This window comes from Leucoraja erinacea, chromosome 12 (assembly GCF_028641065.1).
Source record: "Leucoraja erinacea ecotype New England chromosome 12, Leri_hhj_1, whole genome shotgun sequence".
Lineage (NCBI taxonomy): Eukaryota > Metazoa > Chordata > Chondrichthyes > Rajiformes > Rajidae > Leucoraja > Leucoraja erinaceus.
The window spans coordinates 13,248,962-13,272,493 of NC_073388.1; the positions used below are offsets into that span (position 1 = coordinate 13,248,962).

The 23,532-nt window shown below is 43.5% G+C and overlaps 1 protein-coding gene across 2 annotated transcripts in view; it reads left to right on the top strand.

Moving 5' to 3' along the window:
- The window catches only part of LOC129702068 (heat shock factor protein 1-like), a 36,483-nt gene that overhangs the window by 7,547 nt on the left and 5,404 nt on the right, over positions 1 to 23,532 (top strand). The window contains exons 2-12 of one of the 2 annotated variants that reach the window (XM_055643605.1): positions 1,343 to 1,451; positions 2,995 to 3,119; positions 8,502 to 8,626; positions 10,419 to 10,494; positions 12,256 to 12,317; positions 12,818 to 12,923; positions 14,181 to 14,287; positions 17,315 to 17,479; positions 19,597 to 19,702; positions 21,520 to 21,585; positions 22,793 to 22,862. In XM_055643605.1, the coding sequence (XP_055499580.1) occupies positions 1,343 to 1,451; positions 2,995 to 3,119; positions 8,502 to 8,626; positions 10,419 to 10,494; positions 12,256 to 12,317; positions 12,818 to 12,923; positions 14,181 to 14,287; positions 17,315 to 17,479; positions 19,597 to 19,702; positions 21,520 to 21,585; positions 22,793 to 22,862 (1,117 nt within the window). The remainder of the gene's footprint in view (positions 1 to 1,342; positions 1,452 to 2,994; positions 3,120 to 8,501; positions 8,627 to 10,418; positions 10,495 to 12,255; positions 12,318 to 12,817; positions 12,924 to 14,180; positions 14,288 to 17,314; positions 17,480 to 19,596; positions 19,703 to 21,519; positions 21,586 to 22,792; positions 22,863 to 23,532) is intronic. The other variant, XM_055643606.1, reaches the window with a different exon arrangement.

Here is a 23,532-nt window from a genome sequence, read left to right on the forward strand (position 1 = left end):
TTGTGAAGAGCAATAATATTGTGAATATTATGGATTCATGTGGTTATATCATAGAGATAAGCATTGCTCCAACAAGCCTTAAGTGACTGGTTCCAAAGGTCGAATTAACTCTAATTGATTCCTTGGAGCTTTGAGGAGCAAACACGAAATATCAATTTCATTTTGAGCAGAGATAAAGAACGGGAAGATAATTGGCCTCATTCAGTTGGTCGGTTATGGTGGCAATGAAGAGATTAATTGAGAGAAGAAACATGGCAGAGCACAGGGCAATATGGAAAGGGACAGGGAGGATTGGGGAAAGGGGAGGAGGGAGGAGAGGAGGGAACACAGTTCTCAAATGGGTGATAAAAATCAAAGGACTGTTCAAGGGGGTGGTACTGTGGGGTGGAGAGCGCTTTACAGGTGAAAGACTCCCTGCAAAACATTAGTGGGTTGCAAGTTACTTGGGATATTTTGCAGTCTGGCTATTAATCCTATTGATTTTGAAAGTACTGCCATCCAGTGATGTTGTGGGAAATTGCAGATAAACAATGATGTTGATTTGAGTTAAGGATTTATTTTCGGCGTGGATCTTGATCTTGAGCTGGAATTGTCACTGTGAATTGACTGCCAGCTATTGAAGTGAATAGGTCAGCCTATTTTAACTTGCACAAGAAAGTCAGGAGATTCAGGCCTATCTGACCTACAGCCTTGCGGCCAGATTTGGCCTTGAGTCCAGTGGTACAAAGTACAAATTTCCTTGGTAGAGGTACTCTATGTCTGGGATATGTAGCTTTATGGATGAGATATTACTGACCCTTAATAAGCCAAGAATCTTTAAATATTACTTGTAAACATGTGGTATGGCAGTTGTGGTTGCACACACTAATTTCACTGTCTTACCCAGAAAATAAATGGAGACACTTTATGAAAGAGGCTTGCTGTGAATCTGCACCATGTACATGCCGTGTCTATGTTTTTGCGTTATGGGTGCACCGTAGAAACCATAAGCCCCTCCATTTAATTTGCACATGTCTCTACCAGCGAGTTGCAATTGATCTTGTTAGTTTAGTTTAGAGAAACAGCATGGAACCAGGCCCTTCGGCCCACCGAGACCGTGCCGACCAGTGAACCCTGCACACTATCAGCATCCTACACAGACTAGGGATCATTTACAATTTTACCAAGCCAATTAGTCTACAAACCTGGGAGAAAACCCATGCAGATCACAGGGAGAATGCACAAACTCTGTACAGACAGCACCTGTAGACAGGATCGAACCCGGGTCTCTGGCGTTGTAAGGCAGCAGCTCGAGCGTTGCGCTACTTTGCCATCTGACAATTAACATACTTTATTGTTGCAGAATGGCACCTGTTTTCAAGTGTCCAATGAAAGGAACTTTGCAAAGGAGATCCTCCCCATGTACTTCAAGCACAATAACATGGCAAGCTTCGTCAGACAACTCAACATGTGTAAGTCCACTATATCGTGTTGGTTTGGCAACGAGCTGTAATGAGGGCTAATGATTTTGAATGGAAACTGAAATGCAACTTTCCAAATCCTGAAGGTTTCTGTTTGATCCCATTGATTTTGAATGGAAGATTATGATGAGATTTACTGGAGATTGATTCCAATGGCTTTCTTCCAAGTGGTCAACGGTGCTGTTTGCTCCTGCTGCACTTACGGGAAGGCCAATGGACATGTCTGGTCGTTCAGACAGCTGCAATGGATCAATGTGGTGAAGGAGCCCATGTTAGGCAATCACACTCACACGATCAAAGGGTTGCATTTGGAGAGGGGAATACCTTGCATATCTAGAGCTGCCTTCAGCCTTTGCACTTCATACCGAGGAAAGGAAAAAAAATAATGGCCTGATGGTCGCCCTGGATTGGAATAATGTTATCAGTTGTTAAGACTGAGCATGAGAGACAGCTAGAAAATAACCAGGTGGGAATGAAGGTGAGAGCAGAAGGATGGGAATAATGTGCTGGGGCCTTGGCAGTTTCGGGAGATTATCTGGAGCTGAAAGAGGAATAGGCATGGTGTGGCATCTCATCTACTTGTATACAAGCTGCAACATAGAGAGAGAGAGAGAGAGAGAGAATGTGGCTGAAACACTAGAGCTGTGCAGAGGCATTAGGTTATGTGAGAGCAGGTGTCAGAGGTTATGGGGAGACGGCAGGTGAATGGGGTGAGGAGGGAGAGATAGATCAGTGGAGGAGGCTTGATGGATCAAATGACCCAAATCTACTCCTATTCCTTATAACCTTCTGAGCAGCTGAGAAGAAAGGGAGATCTGGGAACATTGGGAATAGGCAAGACATGAACAGTAAGGCCAAGGTAGTTTATCTGAATGTTCTAATCAAGCTTGTTTTGTCGAACATAGAACAGTACAGCGGAAGAACAGGCCCTGTGGTTCACAACATGTGTATGAAGGAACTGCAGATGCTGGTTTAAATCAAGGATAGGCACAAAATGCTGGAGTAACTCTACAGGACAGGCAGCATCTCTGGAGGGAAGGAATGGGTGACGTTTCTGGTCGAAGCCCTTCGAGGGTCTCGACCCGAAACATCACCCCTTCCTTCTCTCCAGAGATGCTGCCTGTCCTGCTGAGTTATGCCCCTGTCCCACTTAGGAAACCTGAACGGAAACCTCTGGAGACTTTGTGCCCCACCCAAGGTTTCTGTGCGGTTCCCGGAGGTTTTTGTCAGTCTCCCTACCTGCTTCCACTACCTGCAACCTCCGGCAACCACCTGCAACCTCCGGAAACCGCACGGAAACCTAGGGTGGGGCGCAAAGTCTCCAGAGGTTTCCGTTCTGGTTTCCTAAGTGGGACGGGGGCTTAACTGTAACTTTCGCTCACAATGTTCGTGCCGAATGTGATGCCACGTTAAACTGATCTCACTGTCCTTTCTCTCTGAACTAGGTGATGTGGGAAGATCCATGGCCTATTTAAAAACAAAGATTTTATCATCGGCATTTAAAATAAAAATCTATTTCATTCTTATTCAACAGATGGCTTCCACAAAGTGGTTCACATTGGTGTGGGCCTGCCTCGAGATTTGGATGATGCAATTGAGTTTCAACATCCACATTTCAGACAAGGAGAGCCTCAGTTACTGGACAACATTAAAAGGAAGGTGAGTGTAACTCACAGGTGGGTGTGGTTGCAATAAACTTTTCCTCATACGATACAATACGATATTAGAAACATAGAAACATAGAAATTAGGTGCAGGAGTAGGCCATTCGGCCCTTCGAGCCTGCACGGCCATTCAATATGATCATGGCTGATCATCCAACTCGGTATCCCGTACCTGCCTTCTCTCCATACCCCCTGCTCCCCTTAGCCACAAGGGCCACATCTAACTCCCTCTTAACTATAGCCAATGAACTGGCCTCAACTACCCTCTGTGGCAGAGAATTCCAGAGATTCACCACTCTCTGTGTGAAAAAAGTCCTCCTCATCTCGGTTTTAAAGGATTTCCCCCTTATCCTTAAGTTGTGACCCGTTGTTCTGGACTTCCCCAACATCGGGAACAATCTTCCTACATCTAGCCTGTCCAACCCCTTAAGAATTTTGTAAGTTTCTATAAGATCCCCTCTCAATCTTCTAAATTCTAGAGAGTATAAACCAAGTCTATCCAGTCTTTCTTCATAAGACAGTCCTGTGGTCTCACCAAGACCCTGTACAACGGCAGTAGAACCTCTCTGCTCCTATACTCAAATCCTTTTGCAATGACAGCTAACATACCATTCGCTACAATATTACTCTATTGTCAGAACAAAGTCTGAAATTTGTTTTGCTTCGCAGCAGCTCCATTTACAGCATCACATAAAAGAGACTTGAAAAGTCATGCATTAAGACATCAAGACCAGACCCAAAAATACATACATTCAACACAACATTACAATAACGGAAGACAACATTTGAGGCCCATCAGCGTGCATTTGATCTGGGATTAAGCCCCGTATTTAATTCGAGGATTGAATGTTGCATAAAAGAGTGCTTCAGTCCGACTTTATTCCATTTTGGAACCCTATATCTCCGGTTTGGTGATAACAAATTGTATTCACTGTTCAGACAGTGGTTGGGGTCAGAAGAAATATTGTTGGCTATCCTCAGTATGTTTTTTATGGTAGGATGATTCATACAATTTCTGAAGTGGTTGACCTACAATCTTTGAGCAGATTTGTGATTGTTGGAGCCATTTTGATTTTGTAGTCGCCGACAAAAGCTTGTACCATGTAGTGTTACAATACTGTAAAACACTCATTATCACATAAATCATTTGACCGTCAAATCACATTATAGGTGTGTTATTTCTGACCTCAACATTGATTTTCATCATTTGAGATCATCAACCAGTCAAGCCTTTTTTAGTTTAGTTTAGAGGTACAGCACGGAAACAAGGCTTTTGGCCCACTGACTCCATGCCAACCGACGATCTCCGCATACTAACACTATCCTCCACACACTAGGGATCATTTATAATTTTACTGAAGCCAATTAACATACAAACCTGTAGGCATTTGGAGTGTGGGAGGAAACCGGTGCAGCCGGAGGAAAACCCACGCGGTCATGGGGAGAACGTGCAAACTCCATACAGACTACACCCATGGTCAGGATCGAACCCAGGTTTCAGGCACTGCAAGGCAGCAACTCTACCGCTGGAGCACAGTGCCGACGTGCTTGTATCATGTTTACAACACTCAGCATTTTCTTCCCTCTCTGGGAAAAGTCAGATTACATTAATCTTCTCCCTATTTACAACTCTGCCAGATGTCCTTGCGTAAATCCCCAGCTAGCCTTGCACCACCTAACAACACTACATGTGTTATTCACTCTCTCCTGGTTTTCGTCCCATCTTCAACCTTCCCTCGTTATTCCCTCTACCCTTCCCCACTATCTCTGCAACTTAAAAACTTGCATTGTTTCCAGGTTTTCCACCTCTGGCGAAAGGTTCGCCCACCTAATTTTGATTGATTGAACGATACAGCATGGAAACAGGCCCTTCGGCCCACTGAGTCCATGACGACCATCGATCATTCGTTCATGCTAGTTCCATGTTAACCTGCTTGCGCACCCACACCCTTCACACCAGGGGCAATTTACCAAAGTCAATTAACCTACAAACATGCACGTCTTTGCAACGTGGGACGAAGCCAGAGCACCCAGAGGAAACCCACGTGGTCGCAGGGAGAATGTTCAAACTCCACACAGACAGCATCCACGGTCAGGGTTGAGCCTATTTTTCTGGCAATACGAGGCAGCAGCTACTGTGCTATTTGTTCATTCTGTTTCACGTTCCACAAGATGCTGTCTGGCCTGCACATATTCCCAATGTTTTCTGTTTTGATTTTGAATTTCCAGCATCAGTAGGATCCTGGTTTTGAATGATTTCACAGAATGCCGGCGGCAGTCTTAAGAACATTTCTGGCTGATTTAATTTTTAATTTTAATGTAACAGTACATCCATGCACCATTCTGTTAGTTAATTTCAATTGATTTCTTATTGCTATTTTTAATATTACAAGTAGCAAACTTACCTACTCTGCTCCTGTAAAGTGAAGTTTACAGGCTGGTAATTCCTGAGACTACCGGCACTAAGATATTTTCTCTCTCCAGCCTATAGATTTCAATGGGGATCCCAGGCCTGTACATGTTGTTTTAATGTTTTCAGTAACTTCTAAGTTCATAAGTCATAGGTGCAGAATTATGCCATTCAGCCCATCAGGTCTACTCCGCCATTTAATCATGGCTGATCTACCTTGCCATCTCTACCCCATTCTCCTGCCTTTTCCCTGACACCCTTACTAATCAAGAAATGATGTATGTTTTTGGTTATTGATGTAATTTAAATTGTTTTCAAATACCTCATGTCACAGACATTTACAAACTCTTGAAATCAATATCTGTGCAAAGTGTGGGGATTGCTTCTGTGGTTGTGGTTGTGGCCTGTCTGACACTAGCCTAGTGTGGAAACCATGCACAGCATTACCTAGTGGCTTGCATCACCACCACAGTATGTCCCATTGATATATTGTGTGTCTTGCACTGTAGACTCCAAATAAAGAATGTTTAAACAAATTAGAAAAGAGCAAATCAGGGTAAATTGTGAAACAGCAAAGAGTTTGTAGCAACCCATAGCAAATCTATGTGATCAATCAGGTTGACTGCTCAAGGATAAAAAGTTCAATTCAACCAGGGCAGGCAGCTATAATTTTGTGCCAATTTAAAGTCATGTATATTGTCATTACTTCAGTTTTAATGTAATAATAAAATGGAACTGCAGATGCTGGTTTACACCATAGCTAGATATAAAATGCTGGAGTAACACAGCTGGTCAGGCTGCAACTCAAGTGAAAATAGATAGGTGATGTTTTGGTTCAGGCTTCTTCAGTCACCTATCCAGAGACGTGTAAGAAGGAACTGCAGATGCTGCTTTAAACTGAAGATAGACACAAAGCTGGAGTAACTCAGCGAGGCCAGCAGCATGGGTGACCTTTGGGTCGAGACCCTTCTTCAGCCTATCTGTCTGTCGGTCTACCTATCCAGAGATGCTGCCAGTGCCGCTGAGTTAATCCAGCATTTTGTGTCGTACTTCAGTTTTATGTCATTATTTATAATGGGATAACAAAATGTGTGCAAGGGTATAAAATGTTTGTACCTCTACTCGCTGGAGTTTAGAAGGTTGAGAGGGGACCTCATTGAAACTTACAGATTAATGAAAGGCACAGATCAGGGGTCGGCATCCTATGGCCCGCGGGCCGAATGCGGCCCGTAACCTGAAATCATCCGGTCCGCAGGCAGATTTTATTCCCCGTAATCATCCGGCCTGCCGGGCACCACAAGCAGTGGCTGGGCACCACAACCAGCAGCCGAGCGCCCAGAACAGCGGCCAGGCACCCCCGAGCAGTGTCCCAGCTCTAGCTGTACTGAATCCTGCGCAAAGCCGCCTTCTGTGAACACGTTTAAGAAACAACTGCAGATGCTGGAAAAATCGAAGGTAGACAAAAATGCTGGAGAAACTCAGCGGGTGAGACATGCAAGGATTGCATGAGGCTGCCTCACCCGCTGAGTTTCTCCAGCATATTTGTCCACTGTTAGAAATATTTTTCCCAACTACACCACCAACAGTATTAAAGATATAACCTGAATGTTTATGCTCAAATAAATCAAAGAGTCAGAAAATCTCTGCAATAGCTTTACTTCACCATGGTGATAGACCCGAGCAACGATGTGCGCAGAGTGTCCACACCAAATGCCGGCGCTATTTCTGACTGGCAATACAGAGAATTCACACATCTTTATACTAATACAACAGCCATAAGCACATGGTTAGTAATTTTCCATTACATGAATGACGGTTAGGGAGGCAGGGAGTTTATAGGGAGGAGAGCACCTGCCACAGCACCAATAAGACCTTATTGTTTGGAAACACATATACAGGATGATAGCATTATCATGGAATGTCATAAGGATGAGAACAGTTCTTATCTATGTTCTCTCAGCTACTGCAAGGCCGATTTGTGATCCATTCTGCCGGATCACTGCAAAAGCTTGTTTTAACTACATGCTAACATCTTTAAAGCATTAATTAAAGGTACAGTCCCCGATATCTATAGGAATGAATTTTTCTATCATCCACCTTCTGTGAACACGTGATTTGATGCCTGCCATCCAGGTCAGGGTGGGGGTGGGATCCATGTGTACACGTGATAGATGTGGCCAGCCATCCGCTCACAGATGTGTGCCCCGGCCCCTATACAGAACAAGGTTGCTGACTCCTGGCTTAGATAGAGTGGATGTGGAAAGGATGTTTCCACTGGTGGGAGAGTCTAGGACCAGAGGTCATAGCCTCAGAATGAATGGGTGCTCTTTTTAAAAAGGAGATGAGGAAGAACTTCTTTAGTCGGAGTGTAGTTAATCTGTGGAACTCATTGCCACAGAGGGCTGTGGAGGCCAAGTCAGTGGATATTTTTAAGGCAGAGATAGACAAATTCTTGATTAGAACAGGTGTCATGCGTTATGGGGAGAAGGCAGGAAAATGGGATTAAGAGGCAGAGATCAGCCATGATTGAATGGCAGGTTAGACTCGATGGGCCGAATGGCCTATTTTCTCCTCCTATAACACGTGAATGTGTTTTGGAGAATACATTTCCATAGTTCACACTGTGAAAAAATAGGTGCTATCACAGAGTCATAGAGCTGTACACCATAGGAATGGGCTCTTCCCATTTGCCTGTATTTGGCCTGCAGCCATCTAAAACCTTCCTGGCCCATATATCTGTCCATATGTTCTTTAAAAAGAATCTGAATTGTTTCTGCTTCTCCAGTTTCTGGTCCACTCCAGGTACGGGCCACCCTCCGAGTGAAGAAGTTTTTCCGAGGGGCCGATCCCTGTGGCACGCCACTCGTCACAGGCTTGCACTTTGTTTGGGATATTACCTGGCTGGCCCCACAGCTAAAACCCGTAGAAGCTGTTTCCTAACGTGCAACTTTTTTCATTTATATTTAAGGTTTCTGTGAGCCGAGTTGATGGCCGTAAACTGAAAGAGCAAGAGGTGTTGAACATCTTGTCAGAGGTTCGACAGATGAAGGAGAAACATGACTTGGCTGACGGCATGATTCTGGCATTTAAAAGGTTTACATTTTGTTTTAATTTTGATCATGCCAGCTATAAAGTGTGTTTCAATTTTTAAGAAACTAAATTGTCTGAAAATAGGGTTTCCCAGATTAAGCAAAACAGCCCTTTCTGTTTTCCCTTTGTACTAGGGATACAAGAATTATGAAAGGTATAATGAATATTTATGGGTATTTCGATAACAGTGGTTGAGGTACTTCATTCCCACATCCCAAAGACAGCACCTGAGGTCAGGATTGAACCCGCTCTGGCTTTAACAGCTGCATCACTATGCTGCCCTTTAGGCTCTTGGAAACATAGAAAATAGGTGCAGGAGGAGGCCATTCAGCCCTTCGAGCCAGCACTCGCCATTCATTGTGATCATGGCTGATCGTCCCCAATCAATAACCCGTGCCTGCCTTCTCCCCATATCCCTTGATTCCACTAGCCCCTAGACCTCTATCTAACTCTCTCTTAAACCCATCCAGTGACTTGGCCTCCACTGCCCTCTGTGGCAGGGAATTCCACAAATTCACAACTCTCTGGGTGAAAACGTTTTTTCTCACCTCTGTCTTAAATGGCAACCCCTTTATTCTAAGACTGTGGCCCCTGGTTCTGGACTCGCCCAACATTGGGAACATTTTTCCTGCATCTAGCTTGTCTAGTCCTTTTATAATTTTCTATGTTTCTATAAGATCCCCCTCATCTTTCTAAACTTCAGTGAATACAAGCCTAGTCTTTTCAATCTTTCCTCATATGACAGTCCCGCCATCGCCATCTTCACTAAACTGTATGGGACTTCCAGCATTGTAGAGGGCAGCTTCTGTCTTTGCCAGCACAAGGCATTGCTAACTGCTCGAGTTGCAGGATTGACAACATTTCCTGGGAATCCCTGAGATTGTCCTAAAATGGAGCAAGGCGTGGAGACCAGACTGTGGCGGCAAGAGAGGGGAGATAGGACTTTCTCCTTTGCCTTTCCAAACCACTCCGACCCCTGGGGTCCATCCAAGGCAAGACCTGCACCTGGTATCATTCTTCACTTCAGCCAGAGAAAACGAGCAAAAGGAAGTTGTAATTGGAGTCCTAGAGTCATACAGCACAGAAACAGGCCCTTCGGCCCAACTTGTCCGTGCTGACCAAGATGCCCCATCTAAGCTTAATCCATTTGCCTGTGCTTGGCCCATATTCATCCAAACATTTTGTATCCATGTACATGTCAAAGTATCTTTTAACTCTCTTTATTATAGTGCCTGCTTTAACAACCTCCTCTGGCAGCTCATTCCATCTACCCACCACCCTCCGAGTGAAATAAATTATTCTGTGGTTCCTATTAAATCTTTTCCCTCTCACCTTAAATCTATGTCCTCTGGTTCTTGATTCTCTGTCTCTGGAGAAAAGACTCCTTGCATTCATCCTATCTATTCCTCTCATGATTAATACAACACTATTAGATCATCCCTCAGCTTCCTCCAATGTAAGGAATAAAGTCCTAGCTCACCCACCCTTTCCCTACAGCTCAGGCCCTTGAGTCCAAGCAACATATTTGGTGATTGCAGGTGATACAAATATAAAGCAACAGTTAAGCAGAAAACTGGGTAGGTGTTGACTCCTCTTACATGGGTGCTGAAATAATCAGTACGCTAGGTATTGCCAATGGTTTGATATTTTGGATTTCAGGGTGGCAAGAGCACATAGAAATCTGCAACTTAGAATATATTACACTTTAGTCTTTGCATGGGGCTTTAAATATTCATGGAAAGCTCATGTGGATAGTCAAATGAGGCTTGCAATACAGACTTGTGTGTTTCCACAGGGAAAATGAGGCTTTGTGGAAGGAGCTATCAACCCTGAAACAGAAGCAATTACAACAGCACAAAGTTATCCGCAAGGTGCGTCATTGAACATAGTAATGCAGCAAAGTTTGTTCCTTATTCCAATATTCAGTTGTACTTTTATATTCGGGCAAAGTTTTACAGGTGGTCAACTCAATCTGCAAATATGCATGTTTTACAAAATACTTTAACAAGATTTCAGTGCTTTAATATTTGATCACGCAGAGCTGATTGAGGGTCAGAAAAGGTCCTGTGTGAAATCATGTCCCAGAACATAAGTGGCTTCAGTGGTGGAGCAGGGGTGAAAGAGAAGTCGAGTTACTGGAAGATAGATACAAAATGTTGGAGTAAGTCAGCGGGGCAGGCAGCATCTCTGGAGAGAAGGGATGGGTGATGTTTCAGATCGAGTCACATATTCGGACTAGAGTCAGGGGAAAAGGAAACGATAGATATAGACGGTGATGTAGAGAGATATAGAACAAATGAATGAAAGATGTGCAAAAAAGTAACGATGATAAAGGAAAAAGGCCATTGTTAGCCGTTTGCTAGGTGAGAACGAGAAGCTGGTGCAACTTGGGTGGGGGAGGGATTAAGAGAAAGGGAATGCAGGGGTTATTTGAAGTTAGAGAAATCAAAAGTCATACCACTGGGTTGCAAGCTGCCCAAGCGAAATATGAGATGCTCTTCCTCCAAATTACATTTAGCCCCACTCTGACAAAGGAGGAGTCCTAGGACAGAAAGGTCAGTGTGGGAATGGGAAGGGGAATTAAAGTGTTTAGCAACCGGGAGATCAGGTTGGTTCACACGAGCTGAGAAGATGTTACGTGAAAGGATCGTCCCATCTGTGTTTGGTGTCGCCGATGTACAGGTATAAGAGTCCACATCTTGAACAACAGATACAGTAGATGAGGTTGGAGGAGGTGCAAGTGAACCTCTGCCTGACCTGAAAGGACAGTCGGGGTCCCTAGACAGTCGAGGGAGGAGGTATAGGGACAGATGTTGCATCTCAAGCGGCTACAGGGGATGGTACCTGGGGAGGGGGTGATTTTGTTGGATGGGATGAGTTGACTAGGGAGTTGCGGAGGGAACAGTCTCTGTGGAAGACGGAAAGGGGGTGGAGACGGGAAGATGTGATTAGTGGTGGGATCCCGTTGGAGGTGGCGAAAATGTCGGGAGATTATGTGTTGTATGCGACATCAGATGGGGTGAAAGGTAAGGACTTGGGGGACTCTGTCCCTGTTGCGACAAGGGGGAGGGGGAGCAAGAGCAGAGCTGCAGGGTACCGAGGAGAATAACTCAGCGGGTGTCGGATTAATGACATTACAGGCTTTGTCGGGTCTCTGAATACGAACCCATTATGTTTTTAGACCATTTCAAAGTACTCTGCTTTTTTATTTATTTTTATCAAAGGCAATGACTTCACATTTAGCCACATTTTGTTTCATTTACCATGTTGCTGGAGAAGCTGGGGGTAGTATTCGACGCAGGGAAGCCAAAGCAGATTTCAGGGCAGCATTCAAAATTCTGGATGATGTGGGTTAAAAATAAGATTACTGCTGTTTAACTCGATGCCACAGATTTGGAATATTTGGCAAAATTCCTGGGGGAAACTAGGAAGTTTTCTGTGATCCACAGTGGACTGAACTACTTGAAAAGGTGGCAGCAAAATCATTCATGGGGGAGTGAGTATTTGCAGAGCTCTGGGCAACATGCAAGAGACTGACTTAATGGGAACCTGTTAAACATCTGGCACGGACATCTTGTGCTTTGTGACTCTGTAACTTGTAATTCGCATCCTCAACATATCCTTTTCTGCAGATCATCCACTTCATTGCTAGTATGGTGCAGTCAAACAGTATGGCTGGAATCAAGAGAAAAATGTGAGTAGACACAACAGGTGCAGGAGTAGGCCATTCGGCCCTTCGAGCCAGCACCGCCATCCCTAATCAGTACCCCGTTCCTGCCTTCTCCCCATATCCCCTGACTCCGCTATCTTTAAGAACCCTATCGAGCTCTCTCTTGAAAGCATCCAGAGAACCTGCCTCCACCGCCCTCCGAGGCAGAGAATTCCACAGACTCACAACTCTCTGTGTGAAAAAGTGTTTCCTCGTCTCCGTTCTAAATGGCTTACCCCTTATTCTTAAACTGTGGCCCCTGGTTCTGGACTCCCCTAACATCGGGAACATGTTTCCTGCCTCTAGCATGTCCAAACCCTTAATAATCTTATATGTTTTAATAAGATGCCGTCTCATCCTTCTGAACTCCAGAGTGTACAAGCCCAGCTGCTCCATGTGTTAATGTGCTGGATTCCTATTTTTGTCATTTAATTCATACAAAATATTATCTTGTATCTCTAGTAATTTGTTGCACATTCCTCCAGGCCTCTGATGATTGGTACTTCAGGATTACCTCATTCCTATGCCAAGTACAGTCGACCTATCACGATGGATTCTAGTCAGGCTGGCACAGCTGTGCATGGCATTCCGGTAGGTTAAAGTTCACTTTGTTTGTTGAGAAATGGAGATTAAAAAGATGGGGCGAGAAAGAGTGAAGATGAGTAAATCTGTGAAGTGATGATTTCCCTTTCTAGATTTCCACCATTTTCTATAGATAGGAAAGGTTTTGAGGGATATAGGCCAAATGTGGACAGGTTTTCTCCGGGTGCACTGGTTTATACCCACACTCCAAAGACGTACAGGTTTGCAGTTGGCTTTGGCAACTATTGTAAATTGTTCCTAGTGTGTCGGATAGTGCTATATGCGGCGTGATTGCTGGTTGGTACAGACTCAGTAGGATGAATGGCCTGTTTCCGAGCTGTATCTCTAAAGTAAAGTGAAATTTTGATCAGCCATGATCATATTGAATGGCGGTGCAGGCTCGAAGGGCCGAATGGCCTACTCCTGCACCTATTTTCTATGTTTCTAAATACTCTAGCATTTAGTTGGCAGGTAGGACATAATCCTTTTCAGCTTGTTTCATAGGCTGCTCTCTGCTCTCTGCTCTCTGCTCTCTGCTCTCTGCTCTCTGCTCTCTGCTCTCTGCTCTCTGCAAGAGGTTGAGTGGATTACAGGGTTTTTTGGTCCCAGTGTCTAAACTCTTCTTGAAAAAGATTTTCTCCTAGTTTGAACTTTTTCTTCCCACAACGTACCTGCCTCATTTGCCCAAAACCAGGGAGAAGGAATGATGAGTGCCGTAGAAGTTGAGGGGAGATGGGGGAGGAGAATTGGGAGGAAGGTGGAAAATGCTCTGTTGAAATGGGGGTGAAGAGATGAGTGACATTGTCGACTAGCAAAGTGAGTTAGAAATCGAATGTATCACTGAAGGATTTTGCTTCACATTTCCTAAAGGATGGGAGATTTCTCATCAGGGAATTAGACGTTGGTAATTAGAGTAGAAACAAGAACAAGCAGATGCTGGTTTACAAAAGAATGGCGCAAAGTGCTGTATTAACTCGGCGAGTCTGGCAGCATCTATGAAGAACATGGATAGATAATGTTTCGGGTCTCGACCCTGATCGTGCCTCAAAACATCACCAATTTATATTCGCCACAGATGCTGCCCGACCTGCTCTGTTACTCCAGAACATAGTGTCGGTTTGGTCATTCCTATGTTTTTCTTTTTCCGTTGAGCAAGCTTGAATCTTACTGCTGTGGATTTATGGTTTAGGATAAGCAAGATGAGCTCATGGCAGGACCTGTATGGAATAAAGAGTTTAATGCACTTTCCTTGATTAACATGTTTAGAAATGTGAAACCTGTGAGAAAAGCAGCGTTTATCCCGGAGGCGTTATCATCTCGGAAATCACTCATTTGATTGGGAGTTCCGAACACTGTTCCGAAGAACAGCACAGGTAGGAATCTGTGTCAGAAACCCACTCTGTTTTAAAGCTTAGCTGTTAGATTTTTTTAAATTATTGAAGAGCAGCCTCACCCTGATGGCAGTCATTTAGGACAGACTCTTCAGATAAACAGATCTTCAAAAAACTGTTCTCGTGCAATGTGTTCAATATCATGATATAATATCACACATACCATGTAGCAATGTTACAAAATTTTGAGATTTTAAAAATCAAGTCTGCAATTTATCCCATCAGATAAAGCATAAGTTTAATTTGGCACCTAATTCACTTTCATATCTTCAGTATTAAAAAAGTGATGGCCATTTTCATACTCGGAAATCAGCATCTTGTTCCCTATTGATTTTCCATTGACTTAGCACAAAAGCTGTGATCAAGGACAGTGAAATGGCCATAACTTTATTAAAAATTAAGAGAACTGAAAGAAATTTTCAGTTATTATAGATTGAAGCTTTCTGAAACAAATATTAAACAATCTTACTTGGATGACCTGAAATTAAAGCATATAGTTAGTTAGTTACTCAATTGTAGCTAATTCCAAAATTCAATTACTAGATCTAAACATCTATCCATTTCTTAAGGAAAGATTACCATTTTTAAATAGCCTGTGTCCAAATAACATTCACACAATAATTCACAATAAAACATGATTTTTAAATCTCATTGAAATTAATTTATAGGCCAAATGGAAGGGATTCTGTAAATTAATGGCCATTTAAATCAGCTTGCGAGTGGGATTCTGTGGAACGCGATGGTTTGGAACACTGCCATTGCGGTGGATTTGAAGCCCATATGCCCAGAAAGATACTGCGGGATTGAATGGGCCCCCAAGTCAGCTACTCGCAACATAAAATTTTGTATAAAGGGATCTTAAGAAGCCCTTTTTAATGTAAAAATAAACAACCTACCTTGCCTTGTCCCCTACATGAGATCCGTTCCGTTGTCGGGGTCGCGGCTTTAGAGGATGATTTTTAATCTACTATAACAATTAAATAACCCAATTTAGTTTAAAAATACCTGCAGCGAACGAATTTCGCAGCGATTATTCGTCAGCAACTAAGTAGGCTGAACAACATCGATTTCAACAGCCTAGAGAAAATCACGTTTTAAACCCGCCCCCTCTCAAAGGCGCCAAAGTCGCGCACACGGCCAGCGACAGAACTGCAGCGCCGCTGAAGGTAAGTTTTGCAACATACCTAGACCATGTATGGCAGCAAATTAGTGACTTGATCTAAAAATAACCTTTCCACTTCTCTCTGACAGGAGCTCTGCAGCAGCCTCACTCACTGCACATCTTCCCCACCCAACAATGGGCCATTATGGACCCTGCTCTTCCTGAGGTCCCTGTTTTGTTTCTTGCTTTCTCTATCTTTCAGTTTGAAGAAGGGTTCCGTCCCGAAACGTCGCCTATTCTTTCTCTCCAGAGATGCTGCCTGACCCGCTGAGTTACTTCAGCATTTTTTGTCTATCGTCGTCGGTATTAAAAAGCATCTCCAGTTTCTTCCTACACGTAGAGACTTGATCATTTGTTTTCTCTGAGCTGATTTTATCCAGTTCCTATAAAACTGGCATCCACCATCTGGATGATAGCCCTTATCTCCCCACCATCTTCTGTGACTCCAGTGGTTAAGGCTTCCCTGATACCATAAGCCTACAGTAAAGAAGTTACATCATTCACACAACGTCTCAATTACTTTGATAATGCTTCATGTCTAGTTTAGTTTAGAGATACAGTGTGGAAACAGGCCCTTCGGCCCACCGGGTCCGCGCCGACCAATGATCCCCGCACATTAACACTATCCTGCACCCACTAGGGACAATTTTTACATTTACCAAGCCAATTAACCTACAAACCTGCACGTCTTTGGAGTGTGGGAGGAAACCGAAGATCTCTGAGAAAACCCACGCAGGTCACGGGGAGAAAGTACAAACTCCGTACAGACAGCACCCATAGTCGGGATCGAACTGCAGCACCTGTAGTCTCCGGTGCTGCATTCGCTGATAGGCAGCAACTCTACCACTGCGCCACTGTGGTGGGCTGGAGTGTTGTACAAGCAGCAGACTCCCATACATTTGTTATCCAGCTTAAAATAAATGTCCTCTCCCATCCCTTTCATCTGTCAAACTCTGGCTGCTGTGATGATTTTGCCTTCTTGGCTAAATGTAACTTTAATACAAATACAAACAGTTGTTGTAAAATGGTGAGAAGTTTTGAAAACTGACACTTCTTTCAGTAGTGTTGTATATATATATATGCCCTCTACTCAGAATGGTGCACATAACTTTAACTTTTTCACAAATTTATTAACACCTAACATTTGATATGTCCAAACAATTATTGTAAAATGGTGAGAGGTTTTGAAAATTGACACTTCTTGTAATCTTATAGAAACTTACAAAATTCTTAAGGGGTTGGACAGGCTAGATGCAGGAAGATTGTTCCCGATGTTAGGGAAGTCCAGGACAAGGGGTCACAGCTTAAGGATAAGGGGGAAATCCTTTAAAACCGAGATGAGAAGAACTTTTTTCACACAGAGAGTGGTGAATCTCTGGAACTCTCTGCCACAGAGGGTAGTTGAGACCAGTTCATTGGCTATATTTAAGAGGGAGTTAGATGTGGCCCTTGTGGCTAAGGGGATCAGGGGGTATGGAGAGAAGGCAGGTACGGGATACTGAGTTGGATGATCAGCCATGATCATATTGAATGGCGGTGCAGGCTCGAAGGGCTGAATGGCCTCTACTCCTGCACCTAATTTCTATGTTTCTATGTTGTATACGTACTCTCTAATTACTTAGAACAGTGCAAATAATTGTCACTTTTTCACAAATGTATCAACACCTCTAAGAATGGAACAGTGACTCTGGGTGGTCTAACTTCTGTTCTAAGAAGAGGAGTTGCTACATCACTTCATAACTAATGCCTATTATTTCTGATGGTGTAAAGAAGTTAACACTTGTATAGCATTGATTGCTGGAGATGTTGCATGCTTTATTTCTACCTGTCTATTTTACTGTCTACAGTTTTGAGATTGGAAAGCGGAGAACTGCTGAAGAGCTGTTCAGCACAGACATGGACAACCTGGTTGACACGTCCAGCACAGTGGCTTCACAATTCACATCACATGACCTGTACCACACACTTCTGGGTGAAAACTGTCAAATGACCACAGAAGAGAATTCTGACCGGTGAGATTCTGCTTAGAAAGATAGAAAGATAGAAACATGGAAACTAGGTGCAGGAGTAGGCCATTCGGCCCTGTGATCCAGCACCGCCGCTCAATATGATCACGGCTGATCATCCAGAATCAGTACCTCCCCCGTTCCTGCATTTTCCCTATATACCTTGATTCCATTAGCCCTAAGAGCTATATCTAACTCTCTCTTGAATACATCCATTGAATTGGGCTCCACTGCCTACTGTGGCAGAAAATTCCACAGATTCACAACTCTCTGGTTGAAAAAGTGTTTCCTCATCTCAGTCCTGAATGGCCTACCCCTTATTCTTAAACTGTCACCCCCTGGTTCTGGACTCCTCCCAACATCAGGAACATTTTTCCTGCATCAAAAAAATGATGTTTGAAAAGTAAACTTAAGAATTAACGCTTGTTTATTCTCTCCCTTCACCACTCTGAGATTGTGCATGGGTGAAGGAGGAGTCTTAGCTCATGGGTCAATTTGAACCATCTAATTTTATTTAACTGACTGAAGAGCACACACTCCACGGGACAAAATGCCTCCTGCTGGGAATGGGATGGTTCAGTGGTTCTTTATTATCATATGTACCGAACTACAGTGAGATTCAGTCTGAAGAAGGGTCTCGACCCGAAATGTCGCCAATTCTTTCTCTCCATAGATGCTTCCTCACCTGCTGAGTTTCTCCAGCGTTTTTTTGTCTACTCTCGAAGTACAGTGAAATGCTTTTTTTGGCATATAATTCAGTAAATTATCACGAGACATAGCATAATTCCAGATTAAGTACCAAGTGTGTAGAAATAGCCCACTGAGACCATACACAAGAGTCGCCAGGTGTTGGCACCTGTAGTGGAAAGTTTTGTGGATGGTAATGAATGAATATTGTTGAATCGGTTGTTCCATGTCCTTCATGATAGCCAGAGATAAAATTATCTGATGAATAAAAATTGTTAACAGCAGTGGTCCATGCTGCACAAGATTATGGTGCACGGACATATATTTTTATCAGATGATGGGAAAGGGGTATGAAATATGCACAGTGCCTTCAGGAGTTGGTTACAATGAATTCATCACCATAAGGAAGAGGGAAGAGCACCTGTTGATAACTTATAGCTAAGGATTTTTTATTCCCAATTTGATGCTGGGTCATGTTTATCTTGCATCAAGCCCACACACACTGATGCATGGGGCTTCCCATCTAGTTTGCACTTTTCATTTGGGCAATGTTCTGTTCAATGGTACAATCCTTCTTCCAACTCATCTCTCCCCCATGTCCCAACAAATGTCGTGGAATAATATTTCGGGAATAAAATGCAAGAAACAAAATGAAGAGGACACATACCTTGCAGTTTAGCTCAAGATACAGTGTGGAAACAGGGCCCTTCGGCCCACCTAGTCCATGCCGATTAATGATCACCCGTACACTGGTTCTATCCTCCACACTAGGGACAATTTACAGAAGCCAATTAGCCTACAGACCTGCACGTCTTTGGAATGTAGAGGGAAACCGGAGCGCCCGGAGAAAACCCACATGGTCACATGGAGAATGTTCAAACTCTGTACCGGCAGCGCCAGTAGTCAGGGTTGAACCTGGTCTCTGACTATTTAAGGCAGCAGCTGTACTACTACACCACTGTGCTACCCATTGCAGCTTAACTGACAAAGTGATACCAAGTCATCACCCATTTTGAAGCATTACTGTGATTACGACGACGGGTGAACATCTGGGAAGATCGGCGGGGAGGCTGGCTGGACTATGGGACCTTCCTTAACTTTGGTGCCACTGTGGGGTTTTGTTGTGTCGTGGACTTCTGTGTTTGTGCTTTAAATTTTTTTATTTTATTTTAATAATTATTATTTATTTTAATGTTACTTGACTGTAAGGAAAATCCTTTTTGTTGTCTCTTATGAGATAATGACAATAAATTGAATACAATACAATACAATACAATGTTGAGACTGGGAATATGCAAGACTTTTAAAAATACTGCTCCTTATCAAAGTGAGTTGCTGATCTATTTTTGATATTTTGGGAAAAGACTGATTAAGGGCTCAAACTGGTCACTTTGAATTAATCATCTCATTCTATGTGTTCTTCCTTTTCTCTCCAGGGGTGAAATAATTGACCATTTGGATATGATTGACAACAGTTTGGCTCAGATGCATTCCTCACTCAGCGATAATCGACTAGACATTAATTTGGATTTACTCAAAGATGTGAGTTGAAATACAATTTTCTAAGAGCAATAAAATATGTAGATCTGTGTCTTTCCTGATAGCCATTGAGTTACACTGACATTTTACACAGAACTGGGCCCTTTGGCCCATCTAATCCACACCACCCATCAAGCAATTTTCCAACACTGCCATCAACTCCTTCCCCATTCTCCAGCTACCACTACACACACCAACATGCACGTTTCCGGTGCATGGGTGGAGATCAGAACACTCGCTTGGAAAACCCACGTGGTCACAGGGAGAGCGTGCAAACGCTACACGGACAGCACAAGACAATATGGGCGCACATATAATTTCTCCATGTCAACAAAATGTTGGCCTGAGTTTGGTTTACCCATGAAGGCCTTTCATTAGATGCAGAGGGGATGTTTCTCCTCTTTAATAAAATTTTTTTTAAAAAGTGATGATGAGGAATTTCTTTAGTCGGAGGGTGATGAATCTGTGGAATTCATTACCACAGACAGCTGTGGAGGCCAAGCCAATGGGTATTTTTACAGGGGAGATTGAATGGATCTTGATTAATAAGAGTGTCAAAGGTTATGGGGAGAAGGCAGGAAATGGGTTATAGACAATAGGTGCAGGAGTAGGCCATTCGGCCCTTCGAGCCAGCACCGCCATTCCATGTGATCATGGCTGAAAGATAGATCAGCCATGATTGTATGGTGGAGTAGCCTCGATGGGCTGAATAGCCTAATTCCGCTCGAATGACTTATGAACTTGTATGTTTCCCCCACTAGAAAAGTGGCGGATGGGGAGAAATAATGCATGCATATGCAAGATGAAGAACAAATAACCAATGAACCATGAAAGGGAATGCAAACAGTGGCACCATCCTGGCATCAAAATATCAATCAATCGTTCTTGATAATTTGGCAGTTCTCTGCCTAGTCATCAAGTCAAAGGAATTTGTTGTTTTTTTCAGGCCAGTGGGAGACTTGCATATTGAGTGTTGTTAAGAATGGGCTGTTTCTTCACTTCCAAGTCTTACCATCAAGGCCGCATTAAAATATTAAGACTTCAGCAAATTTGCAAATTTGTTGCACAAAGCATTTTTTATGTCAGAGAATTTGCAGAGCGTGGGATGAAGTTAATTAGTTGTCTTTGCTTCTGTTCCATGAATTGAGTTAAAAATCAATTTCCACATGTCATTATAGAGTCATACAGGGTGGAAACAGGCCCTTTGGCCCAACTTGCCCACACCAACCAATATGTCCCATCTACACTGGTTCCACCTTCCTGCATTTGATATCCCTCCAAACTTATCCTATCCACGTACTTGTCAAGAGTCATAGACTTATAGTGACATTGTATGTCCCCAGAAATCTTCAGATTCAGATTCAATTTTAATTGTCATTGTCAGTGTACAGTACAGAGACAACGAAATGCATTTAGCATCTCCCTGGAAGAGCGACATAGCAAATGATTTGAATAAATAATAATAAGTGTCCGGGGGGGGGGGGGTGGTGATTGGCAGTCACCGAGGTACGTTGTTGAGTAGAGTGACAGCCGCCGGGAAGAAGCTGTTCCTGGACCTGCTATATCTTGGGGAAAATAAGTGGCATTTTATGTTCATCTTTAATGACATCTTAAAAAACCTGATCTTGAGTAGTTAAGGAGAACCATTGAGTTCCAGAAAGCCCGCAGCATGCTCAAGGCCCACAAACTGAGCAAAGCACTCTAGTTATAAGATCTTTTACATGTTGGATAAGATCACGAGAGGCATTAAGCCACTTTAGTAAGAGTGCAGTGTGTCTTCGGTTAAGCAGATACACTTCTGATTACTTTTTTATCCCCAGCTCTACAACCCATCGGTTGGAGGATTAGTAACAACATTTCCTGAAGTAGAACTGGACAACAGCAAGGTACCCAGCTCACGGAAAATGATATCATTATAACCAGTGGTCAACCAGCTGGTTGTAGAGAGTCAAGAGAGAGCAGATTGTTGCTCTTTACCTCAAATGCCACTTTTTATTGTGTCATTTGAAAATAGTTAATCCCAGATTGAAGAGATGGAGAGATATCTTTGGACTTCGAAATTATAGTTGGGAGGAGGTTTATTTTCTGAACAGAGCATGTCAATTGGAGTGCTGCGGTATTATCAATGTTAGCAATTTTAGGTTAGAAGATAGTAAATTTGCCTTAATTTCTCTTTTTTTAAAATCTGGTCAAAAATATCGATCACATGAACCCTAATTGGCATCTGCAGGAGACTATGCAGTCGCCACATGTTCGCGAGTAGTTACAGGGGAGTCGCATTCATGGTGGAGAGGAGTTCCCGCATTCTGGGAACTAGTCTGGCCTCATTATGGTTGCTGAGAAAATTTCAACGTTGAAAAATTAGCAGCGACTAGAATGAAGCCGCCATGGAGAGTAGCGAGAATTCTCGTGCCGTAGGTGGGTCGTCATGAGGTCCTAGTGGGTCGCCAGGAGGTTGAAGGTTCTCGTAGGTTGTAGCCGGTGCTGACCGGTGAATTCCATTGGCTCATTGGGAAAGAAAATGTAAGCAGTAGTTTTCAGAACCAAGGATAACCGACCGGGAATGTTTAATGTCCGCTGAGCTTCACAGCCATGTATCTCTGGCTTCTTAAAAGTTGTCTCCACTTCTTCTCTCCCCCTCTCCCCCCTTCTCCCCCCCCTCTTCCCCCCCCCCCCCCCCCTCAAAGGACTTACTCTACATTTTGCTTTAGCCGTCAATTACAGTGCCAACCTTCCTGTTCATTGCGGTATCACCTTGGCTTTGCACCGTGTGAATTTCACTCAGACAGTGCTCCCCACATTTGCCCTGTCCTCCGCCTGCATAACGGGCCGGTGAAGGACGTGTGTGTGCCACTGTGACAGTCGCCGTTCCAGTTGCCGGTTTCTCAGGCGACTACCGGCAACTTGACAGTCACTGGCAGTCGCCTGAAAAATCTTCTAAGTGGGACGGGCCCACAAGTGTTAGTGGATTTAGGAACCAGGAACCAATTCTGTTATAATCAAAATTGTGTGATGAATAATGTTCATACCTTGTCACATTGATATATACAAATTATGAGTTGCAGCTAAGTATTACTAAACCTGTTCTTGCAGAGGGTAAATGGACAAAAAGATAATGATGTACAAGAGGAACAAGATTATGCAGAATTGCAGGTCAAACAAGGTAAACTGCTCTTGATGATTTGGGATATGTTATATCAGATTACTAAACTAATTGTAGATGGTTATGCATGCAACCATATATGTAACTACCTCATTAGCATATTGTCCCTCCCACATTCTATAGTATAACTGCGGTAGTATCTGCATGTTCCCTCCCTGTTAGGTTCCAGTACGTGTGTAGACCAGTTGTGGTTAGTACTGGAGCGTGTGTTATTAGTGCTTGAATAAAGACTTAGTTAAAGGACTATGGACGACGTCTAGTTTCCTTTACACTAATAATGGAGATTATAGATAAATATCTGTTTTGTTGGCTTTGCACAATTTTATAGCTTGGTTTGCAAGCGAGCCTCTGCGGGTCGACCCGTCGGTCGACAATAAACTATGCGGGGAAATCCAACATTGGGAGGTGGGGGGGTGGACGAACAACGGTGGGGAAACTCACCATGCAGCAGCAGGGGCGAACAATAGGCAGAGGGCCGAAACAAAGGAGGAGACTTCGTCTGGGAAGGGTTTTGGCCCGCTCTGACGACCTGTTGCATAGATGCTGCTGCAAGCAAAGAATCTTACTGTGCCCCGTCACATGTTACAATAAACTATTCCATTCCAATCCAACATTGGGAAGAAGTATCTGGGTTGACTGAGATCGCTTGTGTTTCTCAGAGACTGACTGT